This window comes from Empidonax traillii, unplaced genomic scaffold, assembly GCF_003031625.1.
Source record: "Empidonax traillii isolate 1590-97213 ecotype Southwest subspecies unplaced genomic scaffold, ASM303162v1 scaffold39:size2480183, whole genome shotgun sequence".
Lineage (NCBI taxonomy): Eukaryota > Metazoa > Chordata > Aves > Passeriformes > Tyrannidae > Empidonax > Empidonax traillii.
The window spans coordinates 1,236,148-1,263,059 of record NW_020955232.1 but is presented as its reverse complement, the minus strand read 5'-3'; the positions used below and the strand labels follow the sequence as shown (position 1 = coordinate 1,263,059).

The following is a 26,912-nucleotide window of genomic DNA, read 5'->3' as shown; positions in this document are numbered from 1 at the left end:
TCTTGCCTGCAATTCAATAAAATACTGGCAGAATCATACTGTGTGACAGATCTTTTAATTCATTTCAGAGCCGTAGCTCCCATCCAGTCCCTCTGCTTCACCATGTGAGCAGGAGCATTTTGTTCCACTGCACAGCCCCTTCCTTCGGCTTTTGTAGTAACTGTGCAAAGATTTAATAGTGACATATAATGAGGGTTTATGTGACTGTGGAGTGAGGGGAAGCTTATCTTTTGAATGTGAGAATTATGGAGTGTGCAGATTAACAAAGTGAGAAAGAGCAAAGGTATGTTTGTAGCTGCAATTGATGGAGTTAATGGCAATCGCAGATGGATCAGCCTGACCTTTCCATCTCCACTTCCATAGACTGCACTGCTCTTTGTAGTGGGTGGTGAAGAGAAAAATAAAATAGGCTAGAAAAACTTTCTGAGCTCAAAACTAGGATAAAAATGTAACATTTTGAGGCCATGGGGGAAAAACTGTTTTCTGTGCTTTTTTTGAAGTAAAAAAAAAAAAAAAAAAAAAAAAGGTGTGAAATACAAACGGAAGAGGTAACTTCCTGCTTATGAAAATGGAATTTATTTTCTTTTCATTTTAATAATTTTTCCTTTTTAATAATTATCCTTTACCAAAGATGGAGCCCCACCGGATTTTTTACTGATTGCTATGTCTCTAAAATGGGTAGCTAGACAAGCAAAACCAAAAGATCAACATGACTGACTTTTAAACAAGTTTCTAAAATGGCACTGGGTTTCCCATCCTGCCCTCTGGCCCTGGTGAAGACCATCCTGCACAGCCTGTCCCACTCAGATGTAACACAGGGTACCACATTTTGCCTTGTGCTGCCTGGGAGTGATCCCTTCTGATCCACTGATCTGGAATAGAGGAAAAAAAATATTAAAAACAAAAAGTATTTCAGTTTTTAGCATCATGAATCATAGTTGCCTTTCGTAGCCAGGCTACTTCAGCCAACTGCTGGCTATAGGATTCACACTTAAATATAAAAACAGGGCTCCTGGAGCAATTAGTGCTTGTAAGTACCTGCAGGATAAGGCCTGGGAATCTCAGTGTTGATCCAGATGGGCTGCTGTCTTTGTATTGTAGGATGTCTCATTCATCCGTAGGGTCTGAGAGTTTAAAAGCGAAACATCTATCAAAATCTCATTACTTTGGAGAGGATGGGAGCTCATGGATTATAAACCTTAATTTATTTTTTATATCTTAAATTGTGGTGCCATATCTGAGCCGTAAATTTTTTACAAACCAAACTGCTGATGCATTTGAAGGAGTCGAATAAACACTCCCAGCACTGCACCAGGACAGTGACAGGGGGAGCAGGCAGGTGCGTGGGGTGAGGGTGGCAGAGAGGTGGTGATGGCACATTGCTTTGGGAACTCCTACTCTTGTTGTTTTTGCAATAAGATGCCCGTATTTACTTGGGGGAGAGGAGAGGAGGTTAATGATACCGGTTCCTGGGAATGCAGGCACTCCCCAGTGACTGAAAGGGAATATTCCTGGATCCCCCAGAGCTCATAATTTCACTCCCAAGTGTCTGCTAGCAGAAAGGCATGCCTGTCTGCCTTCGGTTTAATATCATCACAAAGGCCTGATTTATTACATGGTGTCAAACTTCTGGACGGTCTTTGAGCCCATGCTCTGTAGGGTTTGCTTGGTGATGTAGGAGGCTGAAATGGCTATGAGTGTACAAGGCAGTATTTTAACTTGGGCAGCACTAAACAGCCTGATCCTGCAAATCTAGGATTGTGCAGTTTGTTTCAGAGACTGATCTTGCCAAGTTTTGTATGTCATTTAAGGAGAAATCTTCCCCACTGAGACCAAATGCGTTTGGGAGGGAGAGTGTTAAGCCCCTGAATCCTTGCTAGATAATGCCCCTGCCTCCCAGGACAGAGCTCAGAGGATTTATTCAGTCCTATCATTTCTAGGAGGTGGGGTTTGCTAAAGCACAAGAAGGATAATTAAAATCATCACAAAAGCTCAAAAACTTCACCAGAAAGATTTAACAAGTAAAGTAAAATGAAATACAGCCATGAAATCTGTGATGAGGGCAAGGGTAGGGGTCAACACTGAATTCATATGGGAATAAAGGATTGTTCCTGTAGCATTTTATTCTGTATTATTTTATTTTATTCCACATTATTTCATTTCTGTATTGTTTTTGCCCCAGTTGCACTGTTCGTCCGCAACTGGACTCTTCCTCTAACACAGTCAGGGTAGCGTTGATTCCAGAGATAAGACACACACAGTGAAGGTGATACAGACAGACAATTATAAATACATCTTCTTTGTTTCACGGAGTGGACAGTCTTCCCGTGAAGGTCACTCTGACAATGCTCCAGGATGTACTTGTGGAGCTGGTTACTGGTGCAACGAGAGGCCAAGCAGTGTAATCAGAGCTGACATCTGGGTGCTCGCTGTCAGGGTTTCAGGAAACTTGTTTTGCTCCACGATAGACCTGTTCTCACTGGGCAACGGGAAAAGCCTATGTGACTGTTAAAACAAGAGTGGAAAAATATGTATCTGGAATATGCGTTGCTTTATCCTGCCAAGCCAAGTGTTTATTGTGGAGGCCAGACACATCTGTCCTTCTCCAACAGATATCATGGTGTTTCTTGGATTAAAAAGGCCGACTGTAGTGGAACAGTGGAAGAAATTGCTTCAGAAGACTGACTTACTGGAGTCTTATATCATATGGACCTTGTCAGAAAAATATTAGCCACAATAAAAGCTGCCACTCAGGGGGATGAAAGCAATATTGCTTGATATTGTGATTACCTTTATGGCAACATGCTCAAGGTGAGCATTGGGGAACTGAGTTTCTTAGTTTGACCTGGGCAGTCAGTATGATTGCTTCAGGGACTTTTTCTTGGTTTATGTAATAAAACATCTGTACTGAAAGCTTAAAAAAAAAAAAACAAAAACAAAAACAAAAAAAACAGAACAGTTTTGGGAAAGAGACTGGAGACAAGGATTGCACACAGCTATTTGGGTCAAGGGGTTAGGTTTTTGCCAGGCTCCAGATGGGGATGGAGAGGACAACAAGGGCTGGAAGTGCTTCTGAAGCTGAATCCATCTACACTGCACAGGCAATGAGAACAGCACCAGTTCAGTGAGCTGCACCTGATCCCAATTTTGGCAAGAGAGAGGTCAATACAAACATTATTCCCTGTGTGGGGTATTTCTGAGAGTGCTGCTTGTGAATGTGTGTCTGTTCTGAAAGCTGCAGCGGGTGTGAGTAACGGCGCTCATCACACATTTTCATGCCCTTGCAGATTTACTGGAAGATCTTGTGAAACAGCAGCTTTGGTGGAACAGTTTAGTTACACGAAGGATAAGGAATTTTTGCTGAAAACTTGATAGAAGAAACAAGATTTACCTCTTCATTCATATAGCACATGAGTTAACCTAGAGCAGCCCAGCAATTTGTAAAGTCTGTGGGCTCAAAAATAACCTCATTATGAAATAGGACGTGATGCAACACAGGGGTATTAGAGCAACTTAGTAGTGCTCGTTCCAAAGGAATCAAGTTATGATCATTTGCTACATAATAGTGGATATTCTGCAGCTTTGGGTTATTACTGGGCCCTCATGTCTTAGAAAAGCAAAAGGCAGACCTGAAGCAGCCCTGACAATGTGTGGCACTACTGTAGGATGTATTTAAACTCAGTGCAAAAGTGAAGAGCTGGTTCTGCAGGGTGCAGAGCACCTTCAGGTGCATTGAAGCCAAGGTGATTTGGGGTGTCTCTCAATCTGCCACCATACCTGGAGGTGCACAAGTGTCTTCTGGTGGAAGGAGGCTACAGAACATTTGCAGCCAGTGAATGTGCACTGAGTACTCTTCACTGGAGAAAGCTTATATTTTTCAGTTAAAATCAAAATATGTTAACATTTTGCCTTTCCCTGTGCTTTTGGTTTGGACTCAGAAGACTCAAAAGACTCATATGTTGCTGTAAATTTTTTTTCCAGAAAAGCAGATACCTTCTCTGTTCCTTTACAAAAGCTTTATGCCAGAATAATTTAAGATTTCCTCCAGGTCAGAATATTTCTGCATGTAAAACCTCTTTGAAGGTTTAAATAGACTGTAACTGAGTTTTGACATGTATTAGCACGTGTCAGGTACAGTAGTTATTAAGGGTAGTGGAGACGAGACACATTCCATCTCTCCAGTGACTGACTCACAGGTGTCCAGATCACTACAGGCCACAAGCGGGCAAAGCCTCTAAAAAATCATTTAAAAATCACCATTTGTTGCAACAACCATTAAAAACTCCTTTTACCACTCATTTCAACAATAGATCAGATGAGGAACAAACTCTAGTTGCTGTCTTACAAAATCATGTCCCGGAATTGTGACTGGGAAAATTGCCTTTTCATTCCTTTTGATGTAAATCTTCCCTCTTGCAAGGCTCTGCATCCACCCAGAACATATTTTTAAACGACCTCAAAGTATACATTTGCACAGCATGATGTGCTTTAGTTAAATATGAGTTCCTGGGTTCTGTCCTGTTCCTCTTCTCTCTATTAGCTGAATATGTCTGCATCCAAACAATTCATAACAGAGAAATCATTTGCACTACTGATGGATTTTTTTTTTTTTTTTAATTCTTTAATTCTTTTCATTCTTGTGTCAGGAATTGACTGAAATTGTCATCTCTCCCATAGCTGAACTAAAGGAGTGTGACATGCTAAAGGAAGTACCCAGGAATGGATGCTTTTTAAAGCAGAACAGGTTTGAGCAAAGCCAGCTGACCCTCTGCACTTCTCTTCCCAGGGCACAGCTTCCGTCCTGCAGCGCAGGTCTGACAACGAGGAGTACGTGGAAGTTGGAAGACTCGGTCCATCAGATTATTTTGGTAAGAAAATTCAGCTAAGCGTGGTTCAGAAAGACAGGCATGTCTGGATCAAGTAGTTATTGTCTTAATTAGTGTTCTACTCTCACATGCAAAGGGTTATGTGCAGGTCAGCCGCTGCTTTCAGCGATAGTGAGAGATTTCAGGGAAGATGAATCCATTCCTTGGTTTACACCAGTGAGGCTGGCAGGAGACAGATCCAGAATCAGCAAAACAGTCTGAAAGCATTTGTTTTCAAAGGCATTTTACACGCATGCATTATGCATGTGTAATGCATTTGTACTGTCAACAGAATTATGTAAAGTGTCTATCAAGAGATATATAAAGGGAGATGTTCTACAAGCGAAGCAACCGGATGGTGGCTGGAATATGCACCCTCCGAAAAAGAGGCCCAGGGCGTGTGACAGCGTGTTTGTCCCTGTTTCCAGGTGAGATAGCACTGCTGCTGAACCGGCCCCGGGCTGCCACGGTGGTGGCACGTGGACCCCTGAAGTGTGTGAAGCTGGACCGGCCCCGCTTCGAACGAGTGCTCGGCCCTTGCTCCGAAATCCTCAAGAGAAACATTCAGAGATACAACAGTTTCATTTCGCTCACCGTCTAAATGATTCCTCTGGAAAGCTGCCTTTGTGTGACCTTGTGCACTTAAATTTGCTCTGTGCAGCTCCATAGCTTTACGAAGAAAAAAAAAAAAAAAGAGGTGTGCATTTTACTTGTATTTTTTTCTGTTTGTGTCACGTATTGGGTGTCAGTTCAAATCTCATGTATCATGGAAGTGGGAAGAAAACTGTTTGGACAAGACTAGCTTTGGGGAAGATTGGGGCTCTTTTGGGCTCTTGGCTTGCAGACAAGATTTTTACCTGATGTTGGATCATATGGCTCAAAACAGTGGTTTTAACTATTTAAAATACATATGAATTTCTGTTTTCCTTATTATCTTTAAAGTTGGTCTTATTCACCTTTTGTCAAGCTTCTTTGATCAAGTGATGTGAAAGGTGTTCCTGCCCATGGCAGGGGGCTGGATCTACATGGTGTTTCAAGTCCCTTCCAACCCAAACCAGTCTGTGATTCTGTGATATCTTCTTGTTTGTCACTTCAAAAAGACTTTCACTGGTTATGGACTGGAGAGGTCTGAAATCCCAGGGGGCAATTGGCAGTTGTGCAATTTAAAGGGAAGGTTGGAGTAAGGTTTTGATCATTCCAGCAAGCCAGGGAAAAGTAGAGCTTTTGGGTGATTTTGTTTGTGTCTAAGATATAGGGGCCACATTCCTCTGTGTCACAAACTCTTTTGGGTCTGCTTTGTAGGATATGCTAAGGCAAACAGCCTGCTCCAGTCTTCTGTGTAAAGAGGGCAAGGGACAATATTTTCTAAGAATTCAAATGGAGCCTTTAGGACCTAAGTTATTTGTCCTCAGCTATTTTTAAGTGAGGATTTGCATTAGAGCCCTTACAATTTCAATGGGAACTTCTCTGCTGAATTAAGTGGGCTTTGAAACTCAGCAGAGTGTCCTCAGCCACTCCTCTGAACATCAGGGACAAATACAGCAGCCTCTTTTTAATAAGATCCAGTTAAATTCAAATGCCTTTCTTGTAGTATATGACTAAATTTTAGAATTTTTTAAGATTTTCTGAAAGCCAAATAAGTGCTTCAAAATGCTGCCTCTCCTCCAAAAGACAGGCATTGTGAAACAAAGAGCACCAGGATCCTCAAGCCCAGGTCCCTCCAGGGTCCCTCAGCCTCACTGGCAGTCGTTGCTGCCATGCCTAGACGTGGGGCTCCTCCTGAAACAGAGCTTTTTGCAGATCCCTCGAGGGTGGGAATCTGCACAGCCCTCGAGGATGGGATCATTGGGATTATGCTTTGCGAAGCTTTTCCTTTGCAGGTAAACTTGTTGCCAGCAGCAGCAAAGCTGTGCATCTCAGCCACCCTAAACAGCACTGCCTGCTCTTCAGCGGGGGCAAAATTCCATTTCTTCTTTACAATAACATTCTTCTGAGTAAATACAAACTTTCTGTACCTTTGATATGCCAAAGGTTATGAGGTGAAATCCAGCAGCAATCTCCCTTTTGAAACTAGAGGTGTAGGTGAACTTGGCTACATGGCTAAAATTACTCCTTCTGGCACACAACGTGCTTTCTTCTTTGGAATTAACAAATATTAACTTGGCACTTTCCTGTTGACTCCCACCACGGGCCCAATATTCCAGTAGCTGCCTACAGTGGTTCTCACAGAGCTAAAAGCTTCTCAGCTTCATGCTCCTCTCATCACTTAAGGGTGCTTAATTTATTTCAGCATAATTTCAGCGATCCCTTTAGTGTGTATCTGTTGCTGCTATTTATTATGATTATGTTATGCTTCTTGCACGTGTTATTAAATATGACCATTCACAGTTTCCAGCCTTGCAGTTTTTATCACCTACATTTACATCCTATATAGATAGATCAATGTATACGCATTTGGTTATTTGCTGCACTGTTTTTGTATTCTCTTGTGGAATTTTTAAAAGAAATATTTTTTAAAGGTTACCAGTCACTCAAGTATGTTCTTTTACCTATTGCATTTCTGTTGTGTTGGTAAAAAAATCGTGAGTGTTTCACATAATATGCAAGACACATGTCTTGTTAAACACCAAGTATTAGCCTCACTGTTTAGAAGTTACTCGAGCACACAGACACACTGCAGATTCTTTGGTTTAAACCTTCACAGCTCATGGAAAAAACGTTTGAATTATGGTTCTGTTATAAGCAATCTCAAGAGAAGTGTAACCATTTAACACCAGGATTCCTGTGCTTTAAGTGGAACAAAATGATGTCCAGTGATGTTTTAAAGATAATTGTAATATTTGCAGTGGATGGTGGGACGGGATTGCAGTATGAATAAAATTCTTCTACGTTATATGTTGCCATTGTGGGTTTATTGCTAATGGAAGTCTGTGGGAATAGATATGTTCTAATTAAAATCTGCATATCATCAGAAGTTTGAACTCTATTGAAAATAATCAGATGCAAAGGGACAAAAAATAGACCAAGATTCCCAGTGCTATATATAGTAATGGAAACCAAACTGGTTTGTGGAGGATTAGCATGAAGAAAAAAATTTCTTCTGTTTAAGTGTAACCATATATGTCTACATAAAGAAAGAGGGGTTCAAGATTTCTCTTGGACCTTCCTGTTGTTTTTCAGGTGCCAGACTTGAAACCCTCAGGACTGCTGCTGAGTCTGTTGTATGGCCAGTAGAGAGACCTGGGGAAAAACAGGCTCTTTCCTTCCCAAACACTAGTGCTGCTCCTTTTGCCCAGTATCATAGGCAAAGCCCTGACTGAACCAGGGATCTTTCCCAATCATTCTTCTCAACTTCTGGCCACACATGGTTTTTTAGAAGACCATCTGCCCTGGATCTGAAGCACAACCCCATTTTTGGCACCAGGGATGTACTGTGCTGCTGCCATGGCTTGTGTTCCTGCTGTGGGCTGGCCAAGAACTACACTGAGGACAAACTTCTCAGAGAAGGCAGAGCCTCCAAAGGAACCACCTGTACCTCATGCCTCAGGGTAAAGGCGTGGGTTGAAGGACTGGCCTGGCTTCTGGGTGAGGAAGAGGAGTTCGATGTGTTGTTGGTGCCACACTATCTGCCAGAGCTCTGGGTGGCCACATCAGTAGGTGTGTTGTGGTCCAAGCTTGGCTCCAGAGCTGGAGCTGTCACCCCAGAGCAGCAGGCAGGGCCAGTGGCCTCACTCCATGCAGCTTCTCTACAGTGGCCCCCACACAGGAATCTTGGGCGGCTCCCGGCATCCAAGGGCTGTCCAGCTTTCCATTTTTGGAGTGTGTTATTTTTCCCCCCTTTGCTATGATTCAGGAGGGAAGGACTGGTCTTTCCAGAGAATTACTCACATTATGTAGTAATCAAAAGTGACCACTCTCTCTGAGGTCCTTCCAGAAGGACATTACCAGCCCACGCTCCCCAGAAAAGAGCATCTCACCACTCCTCATTGTCATTCTTTTTTCGGTCAGTTTTAATTGTGTCACATCCATTTCAGGACTCCTGAGACAAAGGAAAATACTTTTTTTTTTTTTTTTAATAGAAACTAATTGCACCTCAGGTTTTTACAAGGCCCATGTGGCTGACCAGGCTTTGGTGTGTGTATCACATTACTGTCGGCTCTCTCAGGCATTCCAACTGCTTCTTGGCCCTGGGTGCCTAAATTCACGCAGTCATATGAACTCCGTGAATCCTTGATCATCAAGCAAGCACAGCCTGAAACCATGTTACCTGCTCAGGTGTTGGTGGGAAACAAGACCTGTTGGAGAGCCAAGTAACCCCAGTGCACACCAGTTGGGCTTTTGCCTGCTGGGTTGTGTTTCTCGTGGTAAGTGGTTCTTCGGAAGTGGGGTCACCACACGAAGGATGACATTTCTCCTGCTTGTGGAGGTTGCGCAAGGTGTGTGGATCCCATTCAGTTTTTAGTCTTAAATGGGGCATAAATCCTTTCACTTAACTTATTTAAGGAAGAGATTGTGTTTGTTCTTTGTGCCCATTTCTGTATAGCAGAGAGAACGTTGTCTTGTGCAGAGGCAACACCATGATGACCTCCCTAAAGGGAGGCAGAGGTCCCACTGCCCTCTGCTCATCACAGTGCCACAGGGATACACAGTCACTGCAACCGCAGCAGCATCCCCAGGGACTGTTGCAGGTGGATGAGACTCAGCAGAACACTACAGAGTAGGTGACTGAGCACCAGCCACTTTAAAGTCTCACAGTTCATATTCCAAAGACCAGTTTACTATATAGAGACTGAATTATCTACTCTTACATTGCCAGGCATGTTTTTTTAACTAGTTTCTATTGATTTGGCAACTCTGCCTGGAGCTTCAAGTGCACACGACTGCTCAGAAACTCATAAGAGCATTTCCAGCCAGAGTCACTTCTGTAGGTCCCTCTCCCCTCCAGAGAAGGAGAACATATTTGGATATGAGCATATGTGTAGCCTTGAAAATTCGATGTTACGGGAACACATTGGCTTGGATGCTCCTCCTCCTCCAGGGATTTCTCCATGGCTCTTTGCTGCTCCGCAGAGTTGTATCTGGGATGCAGCACTCACACAACAAGCTGGTCTTTTCTCTGAGAACGCTGCCTGGCCAAAGGAGCTGGCATCTGCAGCCATCTGTTTTTTTTTCTGAAGGCTGAGGATGTTTTTTGTGCTTGATCAGGCTCCAGTACCAGAGCGATTCTTCTGATTTCTGAAAATCTGGATTCAGTTTTTAAAAAAGAGGCGTCCCTGTGCCTGGGCAAGGAAAGTAAAGCATGAGTGTCTCCTTGGGCTGCTCTGACTCCTGTCTCAGATGTGCATGGGTAACTTTTCACTTCTGAGTGCACCAGCCCCTTCCCAGCTGTGTTTTAATCCTTGTTTTCAAGTCACTCTCTGCACAAGTATCACAGAGAGCCTCCACAGCCCAGACCAGCTGCAGCACACATCCCATGCTCTTGTGCCTCAGTAATTTGAAGTGTGTAGAGTTCTCTTTAAAAAAGCTCTTATGGAGGAAAAAAATAATCATTTTGCCCAAGAAGACTGCTCCTATTCCAGTATAAACTGCCTCCAAACATGGAACAGTGGCATGCCATGTTGCTGCACGGGCCAGCAGTGCTGAATGAATTGGCAGATGCTGTGCTGCTGTGTGATCTCTGGGAGCTGGGCTGTGAGAACCCTGCTCCTCTACTCACAGCTTCGGTTCCAAGCCGAAAGAGTTGGTTTGCCAAAAAAGTGCCCCTCGCCCAAGCCCCCATGGGATAAATGGAGCCTCGTGCTGCCAAGACTTGCTGGGTGCATTCACCTTACCCTTGGTGGGTGCTGACAGCCTCCACTCTTCCCGGAGCTGGCAGTTGGAAACGGGATGTATAGACTGATGATGAGGTAGGGAATTTCTCACCACTGCCTGCTGTTACTGGCGCTCTGGATGTTCATACTGCTGGCTCCAGGGAAATCAAGCCTTTCTGGGAAGTGGCTACTCCCTATCCTCTTTATACAGAAAATGTATTGTTATTATTTGAAAGCACTTTTGTATTGCCCTTAGACTACAAGCATGGCGATTGTTCCATTAGAAGACATCATGGTGCATAGCAGTGAAATACGACGTACAGTACCATGCAGTATGTATTTTCCAGATAAACTGGGAAAACAGTGAAATGGATCTGCAAAGTGGGGGTACAATAGCTGCTTTGCATTCCTCCACATGTGTGGAATTTATGTGCGCCACAGAGTGACTCTGTTTCGTTTCCATGTGTTTACGACGGTCGGATGATCGGTTGTGTTTCTCGCCGGTTTCGTTTTCTCGGTTGCAGTTGTGGGCCAAGCACAAAGTCACAGCGACTTCAGATTGAATTAGTGCTGATTAAACCCTCCCACCATTTATTCCCACTACCACAGCGAGGGGGAACAGACTGAGCAGCTGAAAAACACAAGAGGTTGTTTCTCCTTCTCAACCAGGGGCAGCTCAAGCAGTTTGCAGATAGAAGTAGCTGGCTGCTCTTGCAGACTCTGGGTTATTTGATTGAGACTTCCCAGCCTGGAGGTGCATCTCCTGCACACCCCACCCTGCCTGGGCAGCCAAGCAGGGGGATGTGTCACTGTTCACAGTTTAACTTGAGTAAGGATGACTCTGGAAATCGCTGCTGCAGGATAATCTGCACCTCTCGGCACTAGCTCTTGCAGAGATGGACAAGCCCTGGACTTGGCCCTGCCAGGAGGAAGGAGTCATGCCCCACACATGGTTCATGCAGCTCTTGGCAAGGTTGAAGCTCTCTGGGAAAGCAACAGAGCTGCTCCCCACCCTGGAAAGCCTTTAAGTCACTGCTAAAGGCCACCACAAGCACCATGAGCTCTGCCCCATGGGCCAAATTCCCGTGAGATGGCAGGATGGTTCATATCCTTGACACATCTCCAGTAAAGCATCACACCCTCTCCTATTGCCTTGCATTTCTGGCTCTTAGCCCAGGATTTAGCTTTTAGAGAATAACAGGATTAGCCAAGGAGGGCTTTTTAAAACCCTGGGTTTGCAGAGGGCAGGAGAAGGTACCAAAATGGGCAGAGGTTCCCGAGGAACACGAGAACCAGCCCAACAAAGGCGCCCTTGTGCAAGCGGGGAGATGCAGCAGAACCTGTGTCCGGATGAAAGCAGCCCTATCAAAATAGCCATAAACAAACCCGCCTCCTCTGCTACAGAAAAGCTGTTGTGCCAGGAGCATATTAAATTGTATATGCTTTTTCTCAAGGCAAAAGAATTGCAGCAGTGACGGCAGCTGTGTGTGCTGGAGCCGAGCCACCGTATTCAACTCGTGAAGGCCTTGCTGAGGACGGGGTGGGGGAAGGACTGGGGATGAATGTATTATTCAGAGGGACCCACACTGAAATGATCTACCGGCCCTGGGGATGTGTGAAAGGGGAAAAAAGCGACTGCCCTGACACCAAAAGCTGATGCATCTGCCAGGGGCAGCACAGGTGATGGGCCAGGTCCCCGCCCAGAGTGGGAGCCACAGTCCTGCCAGTGTTGCTGTTTTGGGGATGAGGCAAGGCATATTTTGCCTTCCCCGGGTTTCCCTGGGGAGGTTCTGGGTCTCCTTCAGAAGCAGAGCTGGGTTGCAGCCACTGCTCTGACCAGGATGGAGGAGCAGGTTGCAGACAGGGGGGTGCCCAGCCTGCCAAGTGAGGAGCAGGGAGCTGCAGCCAACCCCATCCTGCAAGTCAGTGGGCTCCGATGATGACCACCTGGCTGGTACCATGGTGTGATGGGAAACAAAATGGCCTGATACCCACAAGATGGTTTGTTTCAGCCGCTTTTCTCCTGGCAGGGCTGTTCCCTGCCTTGCACCTGCCTATGTCCTGGAGAGACAAGGTGCAGTGGGCTTGGGACTTGCCCATGCTGCAGCCAGAATCTTGTATCACTGAGGCCACCTCTGCATGAATGTCCCCATACCAGGGATGAGGGCTTGCAGGGATCCCTCTGCAACCTCTCAATGTTGGTGCACTGTGAACAGCCACAGAATGGGATTTCATCACCATCCACACCATCTCTGGTGTGTTCCACCTTGAGCTGCATATCCCTTGTGAGCAAAGTTGAGTTGTGACTAAAGGATATGGGAAAATTTTCCGTTCCTCTCAAAATTTAGAAACATCGAGAAAACTAGCAGGATGCTTTCCTTATTAACTCAGGAGCATGCAAGGTAGAACACCTCCTGCAGATCTCCTTAGGAGGGAGTGAAATAAAACAGAATAAATTCAGAAAGGATGACTTCTGTGCAGACACCTTGCAGGTGCCTCATCAAAGATCAGTTTATCCCCATGCAATACAGTTCAAACGCTGTAGCAAGGAAATAGGAGAGAAGATCCTGACACTCATCTCAGGTTAAATTCAGTCACTGCAGCTGTCCCCTTCTTTAGGGCAGAAGAGGAAATTTATGGTTCTCCTGCAATGCGAGCAATGCTGTGAGCACCCACAAGGAAAATGCCCTTTTGTGCCCAAATCCCTTCCCTATCTGAAGTCACTGCATACAGAGGACTAACATGATTCAGTGAAAGAAAACCCATTTTAGTTGCTTTCTAAGCAGATTACAGCAGATTAGCTGACTAATCTATATGGAATCCTCTCTCCAACAATTTCAAACTGTAAACAAATCCAGTCACTTTTGCATTGCGCATAAATATTTACTGTGGATTATATGAAGATTAACTTCAAATGATACTTGCAACAAAGGTTTTATTTTGTAACTTGCTACCTTTAGTAACGTAAAACCTTTGGAAAGATATATACCTTCCACAAAGCATGGATTTAAGGCCCATCAGCTGTACAATAGCATCCACCAGAGCATACACACCAGCAGAAACAGAATATAGTATCGCCCACAGAAGAAGGAAACCAATAATAAAAGCTACTGGTGCCAAATAAAAATGCCTGAGATTATCATAACATGGAATTAAGATCTTCCCTAGAAGACCTAACTTGGTGTTAGTAGCTGACACCTCGCTGCTACTCACAGTTGGTTCTTCACCTGCAGAAAAAAGCTGTGTGAGGTTTGCAAGCAAAGGATGTTGTTTAGTGCCCTAAGACATCACCCTGCTCTGTGGTCAGTGAGGGGGTACCTGGCCCTGCTCACTGCCCAGGGGGCTGGTGAGAAACGAGGCAGCCTTTGCCATAAAGCAGTTCCTCTTCCTGAAGATCTGGGGTTCTCATGGGATCTCCTTCATCTTATCTCCAGTCATATGGGGAAACCTCAGAGCCACCAGATCAGTGCTTCAGAGGCTGCTGCTCATCCTGGTGAGGTCCCCACAAGCACGGCAACTCTGATTCCCAAATTTAAAATGCCAGTAGGGAAGGGAGGGGTGGGAATCACTGTCTGTATGACACGGCTCGCAGAGGAGAGAACCAAATGATTGCAGACTGACTTCTCTTGCTTGACTAAATCACCTGTAGCTGAATCTCAGCACATACCTAACTCCAGGACAGAGAGGGAGGGAGAAGGGGGGTTCTCAGAGCACCCTTTTCTTCGAAATAATGACAGGCCAGAGGCCATTGCCGAGGAACCCCACGCAAAAGCCAGAACCATGTTTGGCAGCGTGTCATGCTCCAAATAGGATGTTTCAGGGGCAGCCAGCACCAGCCTGCCTGCACTGCTGACTCCTGTGGGGCTGTGCCTGTGGGTGTGCAGGCTGACCAGATCTGGTACTGCTGCTCCACAGGGAGAAAAGCAGGCCTTGCACAGCATTGGTTTGGACATGGGGAATGTTGTGTCTACCAGGACACTGAAGGAATGCTCAGTTTACAAGGCAATGGCTTTTTAGGAAGCCAGAAAAAGTTAAACAGCCTTCCCAGATGGAAGAGCGTCCTTTTCCACCCTTTGTATAATTAGGACAGCTCCATTCTCCTATAAAGAGATGATCTGTTTAATATAAGAGATTTCCAAAGTCTTAGTAAATGAGTATCTGAGAACTGGCTTCTGATGTGGTTTATGTTCTTTTTGATAGATCTGGGTTATGAGAATGTTGGTTACAGAGGCAGTGAGTGATTCATGCTGAAACCATCCGGGTGCCATCTGACCCGTGCTGTCCACTCAAAGGTAGAGGGAGGCTGCAGCCTGCTCTGTGTTAGTGCCTGCAGTTTGAGCTGTTCAGTGTAAGTTATAATTCCAGAAAAAATTACTGCAGCAGAGAAGAAGAAAGGGCTGCATTTTGCAGAGAGATTTAATCCTCACCAGAGCAACATTTCCATAGCAAGCTGGGGTCTGACAGCAATGCCTCAGGACCTCAGACTGCTGTGCTCCGTGTAAGGAGCTGTACTGGCACCTCAGGAAAAGAAGGTTTCCCTGGAGAGTCTCTGGCTGCTGCTTGCCGAGCACAAAGCAACACAGACAGGAGCCAATTGCTCTGTGCTACTGCCCACCTTGGAGCAGTCTTGGAAAACATCATTTCCCCACCGGTTTTCTCTGAGGTTTTCTCTCAGTAGTACTTGCAGGATCAAGCCCTTGATGGGAGAAAGAAGTGTGGGGGAGAAACAGCATTTTTCCCCTATAATCAAGCATTTGGAAATCCTACCTCCATCTGAGGAGCATCAAAGCAAGCAAAAGGGCAGAGGGTGGGCTCTGAAAAACCTCAAAGTGGGGGCTGCCCTGCAGAGAAGGACTGTGGCTCTCCAGCCTTGATGTGCTCCCTGGAGCCCATGTCCCATCACAGGACCCTTTTTGCCTGGCTGGGGCTGGGCCTTGCTGCTGTCCAGGCTGCCAGCTGAAAAACCACTCCCAGACAAAGCTCAGCACCACGTCAGGAGAGTGGGCACTGAGTGTGGAAAATCGGGTGGACAAAGCCATGGGATGCGCTGTTGGGCAGCACTGTCATCCGGCTGCCTTCCAGCACACCTCTGTGCTCACTCCTGTCACAAAGGCAGGAACGGTGGGAAGCTGGGATACTCCTCATTAAAATTCATGGATTCCCACTGGACCTGCATAACTTCTCCAGGACTTGTGTGAGAGCAGGGCGAGGCCACGAGCCAAGAGCTTTGCAGCATCACATACCTTTGTTGCCATGTAATAAGCAGAAGACTCGAGGATACTACATTTGTTTGCAGGTTTTCCCCCTCTGTTGCTCACGTTTCAGCTGTACATAAGTCCAGAAGGAAAGTTTGGACCATCTTTTTCACCTACCAGACTTGTAGGTGAACTATGCGGGCTCCTTGACCACTCACTCTCAGTAATGTTAAAATTCAGAGTCCCTAGGATCAGCCCCAAGAATCCCACTATGTGCCCGAGAGTGTTGTCCAAGCGCTTCTTGAGCTCTGGAAGCCTTGGTGCTGGGACCACTTCCCTGGGGAGCCTGTCCCAGTATCCCACCACCTTCTGGGTGAAGAACCTTTTCCTAATATCCACCCAAACCTCCCCTGACACAGCTCCATGCCATTTTGCAGTGTTTTGCCGATCCTGTGTCTGCAGGGTTAGTTCGCAAACCCCAATTCACTGCAGCTGTTTCCCTCTGTGATCGGGAGGGACAGCAGCTGCAGCAGGAGGAGGAACAGGTATCTTTCCTCGCTCAGCATCCCTATTCTATCGCAGGCTGGTGGCCTTGGCTGAAGGTTGGCCCTCCAGATAAACGGGCAAGCCTCCCCGGGCTGGCGGAACACTGGCCAAAGAGTAGCGCCGGCAGCTCCTGCCCGAGATAAGGCAGTGTGCTTTCAGGATTTATTGCCTTTATCCCCATTTACTGCCAGCCTGAATGTTTCAATTATCTTTTTCTTTTTTTTTTCTTTTTTTTTTTTTTTTTTTTTCTGTGGTGGCATTTCCCTAACAAGCAGCGTTATTTTGTTGCTGCTGTTTCGGCCGGGACAGACGGGGCCTTGTTTTCCAAACATGACACACATACATTGAAAAGCAAGCGGGCGATGGCAAAGCATATTTGGTCTGCCTTGGTGGTTTGAAAGGTTATTATCTGACCTCTCGCTCATCACCTCAGCCCCATAAATCTAGCAAAGGGGCCATTCTTAGCCCTTTAGAAACGCATCCTGTTTCCTCTGCAATGGGCTCATGATTTAATTGCTGACCTTACCAAGTAATACCCCTAATTCATTGACTCTGAGTTTCTTAGAAGTTAATCCATTTCCCAGCTTGACTCTCTTGAGGCAAATTCAGCCTTGGGGCAACTTTGCCCATAGCTGGGATTAACATTAGCACCGACTTTAGCCCATGGATCCTGCTTTTTGGTTTAGGCAGCCTCTCAAATTGCTTATTGGCATGGGATGGTTGCTTTCAAGATTTCTCATAGCTCCAAGTCCTCCTCTCCGATGCTGCATGTGCTGATAACGAGCCATGTTAGCTAATCCCCCATCAAGATTCATAATGTCAGAAGCAAAACCTGGTAGGAAAAATGTTCATCACAGTTTGTTCTGCAGTACAAAAGGTCATTCTAGCTGAATAGTTTGTCAGAAGATTTCCATTTGGTGTGAAAGTTTTTCAGAGAAAATTGTGAGTTTCTCCTCTGTGATAATTAGAATATTTCAGTTTTCAATAGCTGCCAACTGTCCACTCTACCAAAGTGCAGGGCGAGATGCAAACACAAAAGGTCACTTTCTCCACAAGTGCTCATGAAAAGTGTCTCCAGCAGCCCTTCCTGTGACCCTGAGCTATCCATTACCTGCTGAAACCCCTCCAGTCTCTAGACCAGCACAGCACCCCCATCTCTCCAGCTCCCATAGGCAGAACACAAATTTCCAGAGGGCACAACCAGGGTGGCGTTAACTGGGGGAGGATTATCTGTATCTGGATTCCACACAGTGATGTACAAAATTAGATTGTTAAAGGGAAGAAAAGCAGAAATATAAACTGATGAGAGCTTGCCTTATGCAACTGCCAAACATGATCCTTTGGCATTAGCAGATTAACCTAAAAGAATTCTGGCCTCTGGTTTTTAATCCGTTTGTCATCCCACCCATCATTACAGGCAAGGCTGTTGGCAGACCTGGACGTGTGTCTGAAGAGATGGGACCAGTGAACGTTCCCAGCAGGGGATGTGTGTGTCACATGGGGTCCTGGAAAAACTCCATCACCCTTCCACTGAGCAGGGTGTGATGGAGACAGGGTGCTGGGGTGACAGTGGATGGATCTGAGCTCTTATTTCAGCCCAGGCAGCAGGTGGGGAAAGAGAAATAGTCGATACAAGGCAGGAGGTTGCTGCAGCACCGTGCCCAGCAAGGACCTTTGATGTGCTTCTCTCCCAGCAGAGCCACAGACTGCCAATCACCCAGGATGTGTGAGAGCATCGCAGCGGAAGCCCAGGAGAGAAATATCTGTCCACCATGCAACACACACCCCTGAACACAGCCTTGCAACAGCCTCTGGAAGCCAACACACTTCATTTTACCAACACAAAAACATTCGTAACCTCAGTTCCCAGGAGGGAACGATTGAAGGAATGTCTTTTGGCCAAAGGGTGGAAATGGATCAAATCTGCACATCTGGCCCTAGCGGTGCAGGTCTGCTGGGTGCTGGGCAGGTGAGGGGAGGGAAGGCTCTCTGCGGGACAGGGTTTGCCTGGAGCTGCTGCTGAACTCAGTTTTTAATGCAGCATTTTCGATTATTTCCTATTCACTTGATATGCCACCAAAAGAGATCCAGTTCTCCCCTGTTTTAGCCTCTGCTAAAACCCTCAGACCACATCTTCTCCTATAACAAAAAGTATGTGGAATTGGCTAAAAAAGAAACATTCCTGTTCTCACAACACTTAAAAAAAAAAAAAAATCCACTTCTTTCCTAAAGAAAAATAGCACTTATAAGAATTTATAAAACTGCTTCTGTCCAGAAGGCTCCTGCGTCAGCTCATCTTCGTCCCTTTAACCATTGCTGTGCCAAGCCTTGCTATGAATTATTAATCATCCCAAAATAGCTGCTGGAAAAAGAAGCAAAAGGGAAGGTTCAGTAACAGGAATGCATATGACATGATTTATTTTCATCTTACTGAAAGTCTTTAAGAAAATCTTTAAGAGCTCAGGGCAGGACAAGGGAATGATGAAGCCATAGGGATGCAGGCAGGAGCCCATTGCCTGCCAGGGAGAACGAGGGATGCCTTCCTCGACTTGGGGAGTAACTGTGAAAGGGAGAAGGAGAGAGAGGGGAAACCGAGCAGCGAGCTGAACTTGCAAATGTTTTTGGCATGAAATCATGAGGGCAAATGCAGAGCTATCCGCCCACCAGCACATGTGTGGAGCTACCACTTTATGGGGACAGTCCTATATATATGTATATGTATATAAGTATATATATATATATGTATGTGTAATGGAGCAAATGAACTGCAGAGGGGCTCTCATGGGCTCCTCACCCAGAGGAGAAGGCTCATGGCCCCGCTGCACAGTCCCAGTACTGTGCAATAGCAGATGCTAAAGGGCAATGAGGGTCTTGGTGTGAAAGCTGGGTAAAAGCACTGTTTTGCAGCAATGTGGCGACTCCAGGAAGGTGCCTGGCCCCTGTGGACGGGGATGGTTTGTGGTGCTTTGTGCCCAGCCATGGGGTGACCCTGTCCCTGCAGTGAGGGTGCTTTGAGCCCAGCAGTGGGGTGACCCTGTTCACCAGCAGCGCCAGCGGGAGCAGAGCAGAGCAGACTCTGTGCCTCAGTTGTGGGGGAGTGTCGGGGAAACTGCACCCAAGCGGAGCTGCCGGAGAGAGAAGGACATTTTGTTGTGAAGGGGTTTTTCTTCTTCTTCTTCTTAAGATTTTTTTTTTTTTCCAAGCTGCATTTCTTTGAGAAGCTTTGTGGACAGTGTGGGCAGAGCCAAGTGGAAGGAATTTAAAGGGAGAAGCCAGTTCAGGGTCACGGCCTGATACGCGAATATAAAGCAAACAGTTGTGGATGGTACGAAGCAGCTCCCCGGGGCCGAGGCAGGGCTGTGGACACGCGGTGTGGGACTGGCTGTTTGGGGCTGTGGAGAGCAATGTGCTGGCTGGCCAGGGGCATCCCACAGCCAGGACCACTGGGGGATGTGTGGGAAAACAAGGACCATAGCACAGGAAGGACCTGCACAGGGTGATGAGGCACAACAGGGACCCACAAAGCAAAGAGTCCCTTTGAAGCATAAGTCTGGTGAGGAGTGGCTGAAGGAGCTGGGGGTGTTCAGCCTGGAGAAAAGGAGGCTCAGCTGGGACCTTCTCTGGAAGGAGGGGTCAGCCAGGTGGGGGTCAGCCTCTTCTTCTCCAGGGTAACAAGATATAGGACAAGAGAAAATGGCCTCAAGTTGTGCCAGGGGAGTTTTAGACTGAATGTTAGGAAACATTTCTTCACCAAAAGGGTTGTCAAGAATTGGAATGGGCTGCCCAGGGAAGTGGCACAGTCACTGTCCCTGGAGGGATTTAAAAGAAGTGTAGGTGTGGCACTTGGGGACACGGTTAATGGCCTTGGCAGTGTTGGGTTAATAGTTAGACTTGATGATCTTAGAGGTCTTTTCCAACCTTAATGATTCAACAATTCTAACAAGCCTGTCTGGGCTGATTTGGTCTTGGCCCTTAAGCTCTGGAGGGAGTTCCTGGGCAACTTTCCAGCAGGGGCAAGGGGAATATGGGAGAGAGCAGCTGAGTGAACATGGGCTGAGGAAAGACAACATCCACGCCAAGAAGCCTTGCAGGAAAAAAACAGTTGTTTGCTCCATTGCCTTCACATACAGTTGAAGACTTTGCCAGAGAGGGGTCTGATGCCCTATCAGACTATTATGGATTTAGTAAATGAAACCTGGAAGGCCGGATTGGTTTTCTCTTGCTCTATGTGTAATGACCTTAGTGCCATTTCAGAGTCACCTCTTCTCCGGCACCTGCTTCTTTCCAGTTCCTGCACAGCAAGGTTAGAAAATAACCATCAGCAGGAAGGAAGGCTGTACCACAAGAAATTGTAGCTTAGTTTAGTAAGGCTTCCGGCTCCTGTGTGCATGACCAGATTTTGTTCTCACACTGTTTTAATCTTAGGGACACTCCAGACACAAATTCCTTACTTGCTTTTTACTCTTTCTTCTGACACTTTGGCAAAGTGCCCCTCACATCCAAGGAGTCTCTCACCAGGTACATGTGGGATCAGTCAGACATCTGGGACTGCAGAGTTAGAGTTTTCATGAGACTTAGCAACGAGGCAATTTTGAAAATGGCTTGAAAGGTAATCTGGGAGAAAAGGAAATGTTTTCTTTGCAGAAGCTGCCCAGGTGGGCAGTGCTGCAATTAGAATTTCCCTTGCCACAGACAGTGCATGAGTCTGCTAGAGACTGCATCACCTGTGTGCAGCAGGGGACATTGCCCTCTGGTTTGAGGGACCCCCACACACCTCTTCAGACCTCCCAGCCAAAGCAGGGGGTGTTTACAGGGGAAGTTTTTCTGGCATGACCATACATACACTAGGAATTGGACTGAGCCCACGAAGTTCACTGTGGATCAGAGCTGCATTTTGGAGTGGTGATGTCGAGATTACAGGCTCCGTTGCTGATTCCCAATCTCTTGAGCCATCTGGCTCCCTATCAGTATTTTATCTTTCTCAAGGGCTGTGAATGCAGAGGCCCTACTCTGGTGTGATGGCATTTTAAAATAAATTGACAGCCAATTCGGGTTACGCAACCATGAAACGAAGAAACAAAAGTCCCTCCCAGCAAAAGGTGTCTGATGACACTTATGGGAGTAGGTGGCCCAGGGCCTTCAGGGGAAATTCCCAGTGGATGGGAAAGTAGCAGTGATACAGCAAACCCCTACGGAGGGTGGGACCGTGGGCACATGGTGAACCACCAGAGGAGCTGTGGTTATGAGATCAGATGGACGGCCTGGGGAAAGTCAGCAGAGATGTGTGGAAAGCCAGCGGGCTGCTCCCAGTGTGATGCCGAGATAAGCAAGAGATGGGAAGGGTGTGGTAAGGCAAACTCCAAAAGACTAAATACTTGCTTAATGCCAAGAAAAGAAGCAGGTCCATCCTAATGATGACGTCAAGAGAGTACTTCATGCCCTGGCTTAGTCATGCTCCTGAGTGTTGGGTTGAATCTGGGCTGTGTTTGACCCTGCCCCTCCATCCCTCAGGAAGCCAGGATTGAGCAAGACCACACATCACCAGCACACCTCCGGAGGGAAGTGATTAAGCCATGAATAAGAGATCCACCAGCTGTTGTGCTTTATGTGTGTGCATACACCATGCAACTACTGCAAAAAGCTAAGCCTAGGGCCAAGAGAGCCTGGGACCAAAGGTGAGACCTCCATGAAGGACCATGACAATAACTGCACGACTAAAAGTATGAGCAATGGAAACAGACACCATGCTAGCGTGGATGTTTGAATTTGGCATTTTAATTTTAAACAAAGGAGGATAGAAGAGTATTTTTCAAATCCTTCTCACTAAGTAACGCCCCCCGCTCCCATTTCAGTGGGAGTTGAACATGTACACATCTTTGATGCCCTTGGAAATTTTGACCTAACTTTAGTATCAGCCCTACAAAGACAACTGGGCTTGGGGTTTTTTTGTTTGTTTTTTTGTTTCTTTCGGGGTTTTGTTGTTTGCTTGTTGGGTTTTGTGTTTTTGTTGTTTGTTTGTTTTTTTGTGGGTTTTTTTGTTGTTTTGTTTTTGGTTTTTGTTTTGGTTTTTTGCCCCCCTTTTTTTTTTTTTTTTTTTTTTTTTTTTTTTTTTTTTTTTTTTTTTTTTTTTTTTTTTTTTTTTTTTTTTTTTTTTTTTTTTTTTTTTTTTTTTTTTTTTTTTTTTTTTTTTTTTTTTTTTTTTTTTTTTTTTTTTTTTTTTTTTTTTTTTTTTTTTTTTTTTTTTTTTTTTTTGATATAAGTCTATGATAGCTGGCTTCAGATTCAGCCCTTCCTTGTTTCTGAACTGCTTTCATGCCTCGCCACAGCACCATTTAAAGTCATTGATAATTACAATAGAAGATTGATCCCCAAAGACTTCTACCACTGGCTTCTGTAAAAACAGGCTTTTACACTGGGTGTTGCTAAGGGCATATATTTTCCCCAGTGGCTTTGGACTTGGACTTGCTGTCTGCATTCAGAGTAGAAGTGGAGCAGGCACTCAAATAGCATCAAACCCTGATCTGGCCTTTTTCACTTCCACAACAGCCACAATGAGAATCCAGAGTTGAAATGATGGCATTCCCATCCAGCAGCCCGCATGGCACTGCCCCCAGACCCCAGACATGCACGGGCTGGAGGAGCATCCGACTGCTCTGGGGCTGTCAGAGCACGCTGGAGTAGTTGGGCTGGCTGGCTGCAGCTTTCATCCTCCCTGGCATCCACAGAAACTGAAATGACACAGGAAAGATACGGCAGAATGTGGAGAAAATAAAGAGATGGAGGCAATCTGGAAATCACAAACTAGAGGAAGGTTGGGCAGGAACAAGGGGAAAATGCAGCGAGAGAAAGAAAGGAAGAAAGAAAGAAAGAAAGTCACAACAAAGGAACCGCAGTAGTAACCCCTGTGATACAAACAGAAGCAGTTTAAGGTTTGTATGCATTGTGGCTGGGCTGTTGCCCGTGGTATTTAACTTCACAAACTAACCCAGCCATTATGCACCAGGGGATCGTTAATGCAGCAGATGCAGCCAGACATACGTAGGAGTGTGTTAATATAAGGCCTGATGTAAAAAACACCTGCTAGTTTGGCAGGGTGTCTCAGGAAAGATACATGTGGCTCGTGTGAGGGTGCAGTATTTACAAAGGTATCTGCTGCTTTCCCATCACCCATGTGTAATTCCCATTTGCCTTAACGGGAGCTTCACACAATGACGGTGTAACAGAGACACTGGACTGAAGTTGGATGGATCTGGTCCCCGTTTACACCAGCAGGGAAGCTGACGTCTTAAATGTTCTTCTTATTTTTCTTCTTTTTTTTTTTTTTTTTTTTTTGCTATCCAAAATATCTAGGACATGGAAAGGAATTCTCTCCTACAATACCTAGGCTCCAAGGCTGCTGTGCTTACAAGTGTTTTAAGCTTTTATAAGCCTGAAGGAATTGCACTGATGCCATAAAGTTACAAGGGGAAGTGGCTCTTTCAGAAGATTATAACAATGTGGCTGCGTTATCCTAATCCCGGATGCTGCACCACTGAAGTGGATGTGTGCCATCACTGAAGTCTTAGAGAGGCTGGCACACTCTCCCAGTATGGGATTCTCTTACAGACTGAAGACTGGGCTGGTACTGGGCAATTAGGCAGCAGTGCAGGGCCAGGCTGCCTCCAGGAGCATCCCAGGGATGGAGGGCTCTGGCTCAGATGCAAAGAGCAGACAGCTGCAGTGGTTTAAGACGTTACCCCACAGCTGTCTGGCTGGGCTCTTGGTGGGAGGCTGCCTGTGAGTAGGGGTGACCAAATGGGAGGGATGCCTGGGTCTCAGCTGTCCCAGCTCAGGGCCCAGGGGATGCATGGAGAGGGTAGATGGAGAACTGGAGCTGCTGCAGCGTGGGCACCAATGGCTCCAACACAAACCGGGGGGCACCACTGGCACAGCTGCGAAGTCTGGTGAAGGAAATGCCACAGACCATCCCAGGAAAACTAATTAGAGCTCATTTGCTAGGACCCTCAGCGAACAGGTTTATTCTCTGCTTCCCCATTGCTCCGTGGGATTTCTTTCCCAGGCTTTGCTCACTTTTGCCTCGCTCCTTGCCCAGCTATCCTTACTGGAGCTCTGGCATGTCCCACTTCCCACCTCTCTGCAAGGTGCACGCACAGGAGAAAGCCCCTGGCACAGGTAGCCACGCCATAGGAGCTGGTGGTGGACAGGCAGCACCACAGCCAGCCTCAGCAGTGAGCTGAGACAAAAAGCAGGGATGCAGGAAAAGCTGTTCTTTTACGTCCTGGCTTTTGGCTTTCTTCTTGGCGTTTTAAACCTTTTCTGCTCACCTTTCTCTTTTCAGATTTTCTTCCAGCCCAAAATAACTGCAGCAACAGAACCCACTGCCTTGCATTTCATTCTCAGCCTTGCAGTCACCACTTTATTTTGCCTTTCCCCAGTTTCATGAAAGAACGCAGTCGCATGAATAACAGGATTATTTATCATCCTCTCCCTCCCCTTCCAGGATGACTTGCTGTTTATGGAAAGCACTCGAGTGCAGGAGAGATCGTGCTACAGTTAAACAGACAGTGCTTAAAGGGCCATTGCCTGCTCTCTGCTTTTACCCTGCAATCCTCACTGGTTTCCACGAAAGAAGGAGTTCTGTGTCCTGACTGATGGGTACAGCATCTCAAACCACCACTGAAAGGTAAACAAATGCTATGTTCAATAGGATGGAGAAGATGGTTGGACTTGGTGATCTTGGAGATCTTTTCCAACCAAAATGATTCTATGGTTCTGCACTTACCTTCTTGCAAGAACCAAAAATTCAATTCTGGTGTAAATGTGGCTATGTGTTCCCTTTCTAGCCCAGCAGCATACCAAGAACACACTCTTAGTGACCATGCAATGGTGTCTAGCAGGTGACAGATCAAGCTAAGACATCTCCATGTGACGCAGCCAAATGATGTGACAACTGTGTGCTCCTCAGAGGTCTGTTGGACCTGGAACACAGCAGGATAATGATAAAACCTGTCCTGAGGTTGTGGGTGGCTATAAGAAAAGGGCTTTGGCAATGGTTGCTCCCAGCTTCTAACCTGCAGCTTGGCCACAGCCCCATGGCAGGTTCATTGTGCTCTCTCTGCATTTCTGATTGCTGATGCACCTCATAGCAATACAGCATCTTTATCAGCTTTCAGTAAGAAATTGCATAAGTATGAAGTGTTGAGAACAAACAGCTGGAAAGGATGAATTCCCTCATAATTTCTGCTGAGGAACAGATGCCGCAACACAGATTGCCTGCTCTGGTCTGGCAACCACTATTGGTGGGTCTGTGGGTAAAAGTGCCTCAGAAGAATGGAAGCTCTCAGGGCGGACTAGCTTTGGAGACAGAGCATGGGCTCCATGAAACCCTTCTCTATCCTTCTATTTGCTCTTCTCCTTCCCCTATATTAACTGGGTTTCTGTGACAAAAAGGGTCAGAAATTCAATTAGGAAACTTCACAGCCATTACAAACATCTGCAGTTCAAAATAAATTAGCAGTTCCACTACAGCAGCCTCCATATCTCCCATGTCCTTTAGGTACTGCTGGATCCTGCAGTCTCTCGTGTGCACAGAGCTGAAAATGTGTGTATCATTCTCGTGAGTTTTTATTGTAAGGGAGGGAATCTCACAGGACAAATGTGTAATGCTGTAAGAGCAACAAGGTTGCATAGATACAAGAACACAAACGGGGCGGCTCGCACTTTGAGAATACGAATTCTTCAGGAAGAACAACTATCTCACTGTGTTTGGATGGAGCTTAATAAAACTGACTGCTCCAAGCTAGGCCTCTACAGGCCTCCAAGCTACAAACAATGGAGAATAATATCACAATTTTATGGTACTTAGCGTGGCTGAGCTACATCCTGGATGGTCTCCACAGAATCACTGCAACTGGCTTTGATTTGAATCAGAGCAGAAGAGCTTTACACCCACATTGCCAAGGAGACATGAGCACACCACGCACGGGACCCCAGGGGCTGAGCCCTGTGTGTATTGCTCTCATTTACAACGTGCATCAGCATACCTTAAGCTGGGCTGGTACTTTTACAGTCATTCAGCTGGATGAACTACGTATTCCTGACAAAACACAGCCCATTTTTAATAGCTTTATCCACCAGGCAGAGGATATCCCGCACTCACAGCAGCTCTGTTGTCCCACAGGGGTGGGGAGCAGGGATCAACTTCATACACCCACCAAAATAGCGGCCAGTGCTGGTATGCAAGTGCCCTAGTTTAATGCCTAAACATGGTATCTTGCTACCCAGGCTGGCAGAGCTGCCAGTTCGTGCTCCAGCCCTGAAGGTGAACTGTGTCACTCAGCAGTGGCTCCAGCAGTAGGGAAGGTCAAACAGCCCCTCACTTTTGGCTGTGCTGCTGAACCTCCTGGGTGAGAAGCAGCTGGGCAGGGGAGAGAGAAGAGCACATGGACAAGAGTTTTACTGTCTTTCTCAGCTATTAGACCAAACCATTTCTTCAG

The 26,912-nt window shown here is 46.1% G+C and overlaps 1 protein-coding gene across 2 annotated transcripts in view; it reads left to right on the top strand.

Moving 5' to 3' along the window:
* PRKAR1B (protein kinase cAMP-dependent type I regulatory subunit beta) overlaps positions 1-7,758 on the top strand; it is a 90,664-nt gene extending 82,906 nt beyond the window's left edge. For both annotated transcript variants that reach the window (XM_027878188.1, XM_027878189.1), the window contains exons 10-11: positions 4,787-4,868; positions 5,294-7,758. In XM_027878188.1, the coding sequence (XP_027733989.1) occupies positions 4,787-4,868; positions 5,294-5,466 (255 nt within the window). In that variant the 3' untranslated portion in view covers positions 5,467-7,758. The remainder of the gene's footprint in view (positions 1-4,786; positions 4,869-5,293) is intronic.
* The last annotated feature ends 19,154 nt before the right edge of the window (positions 7,759-26,912 follow it).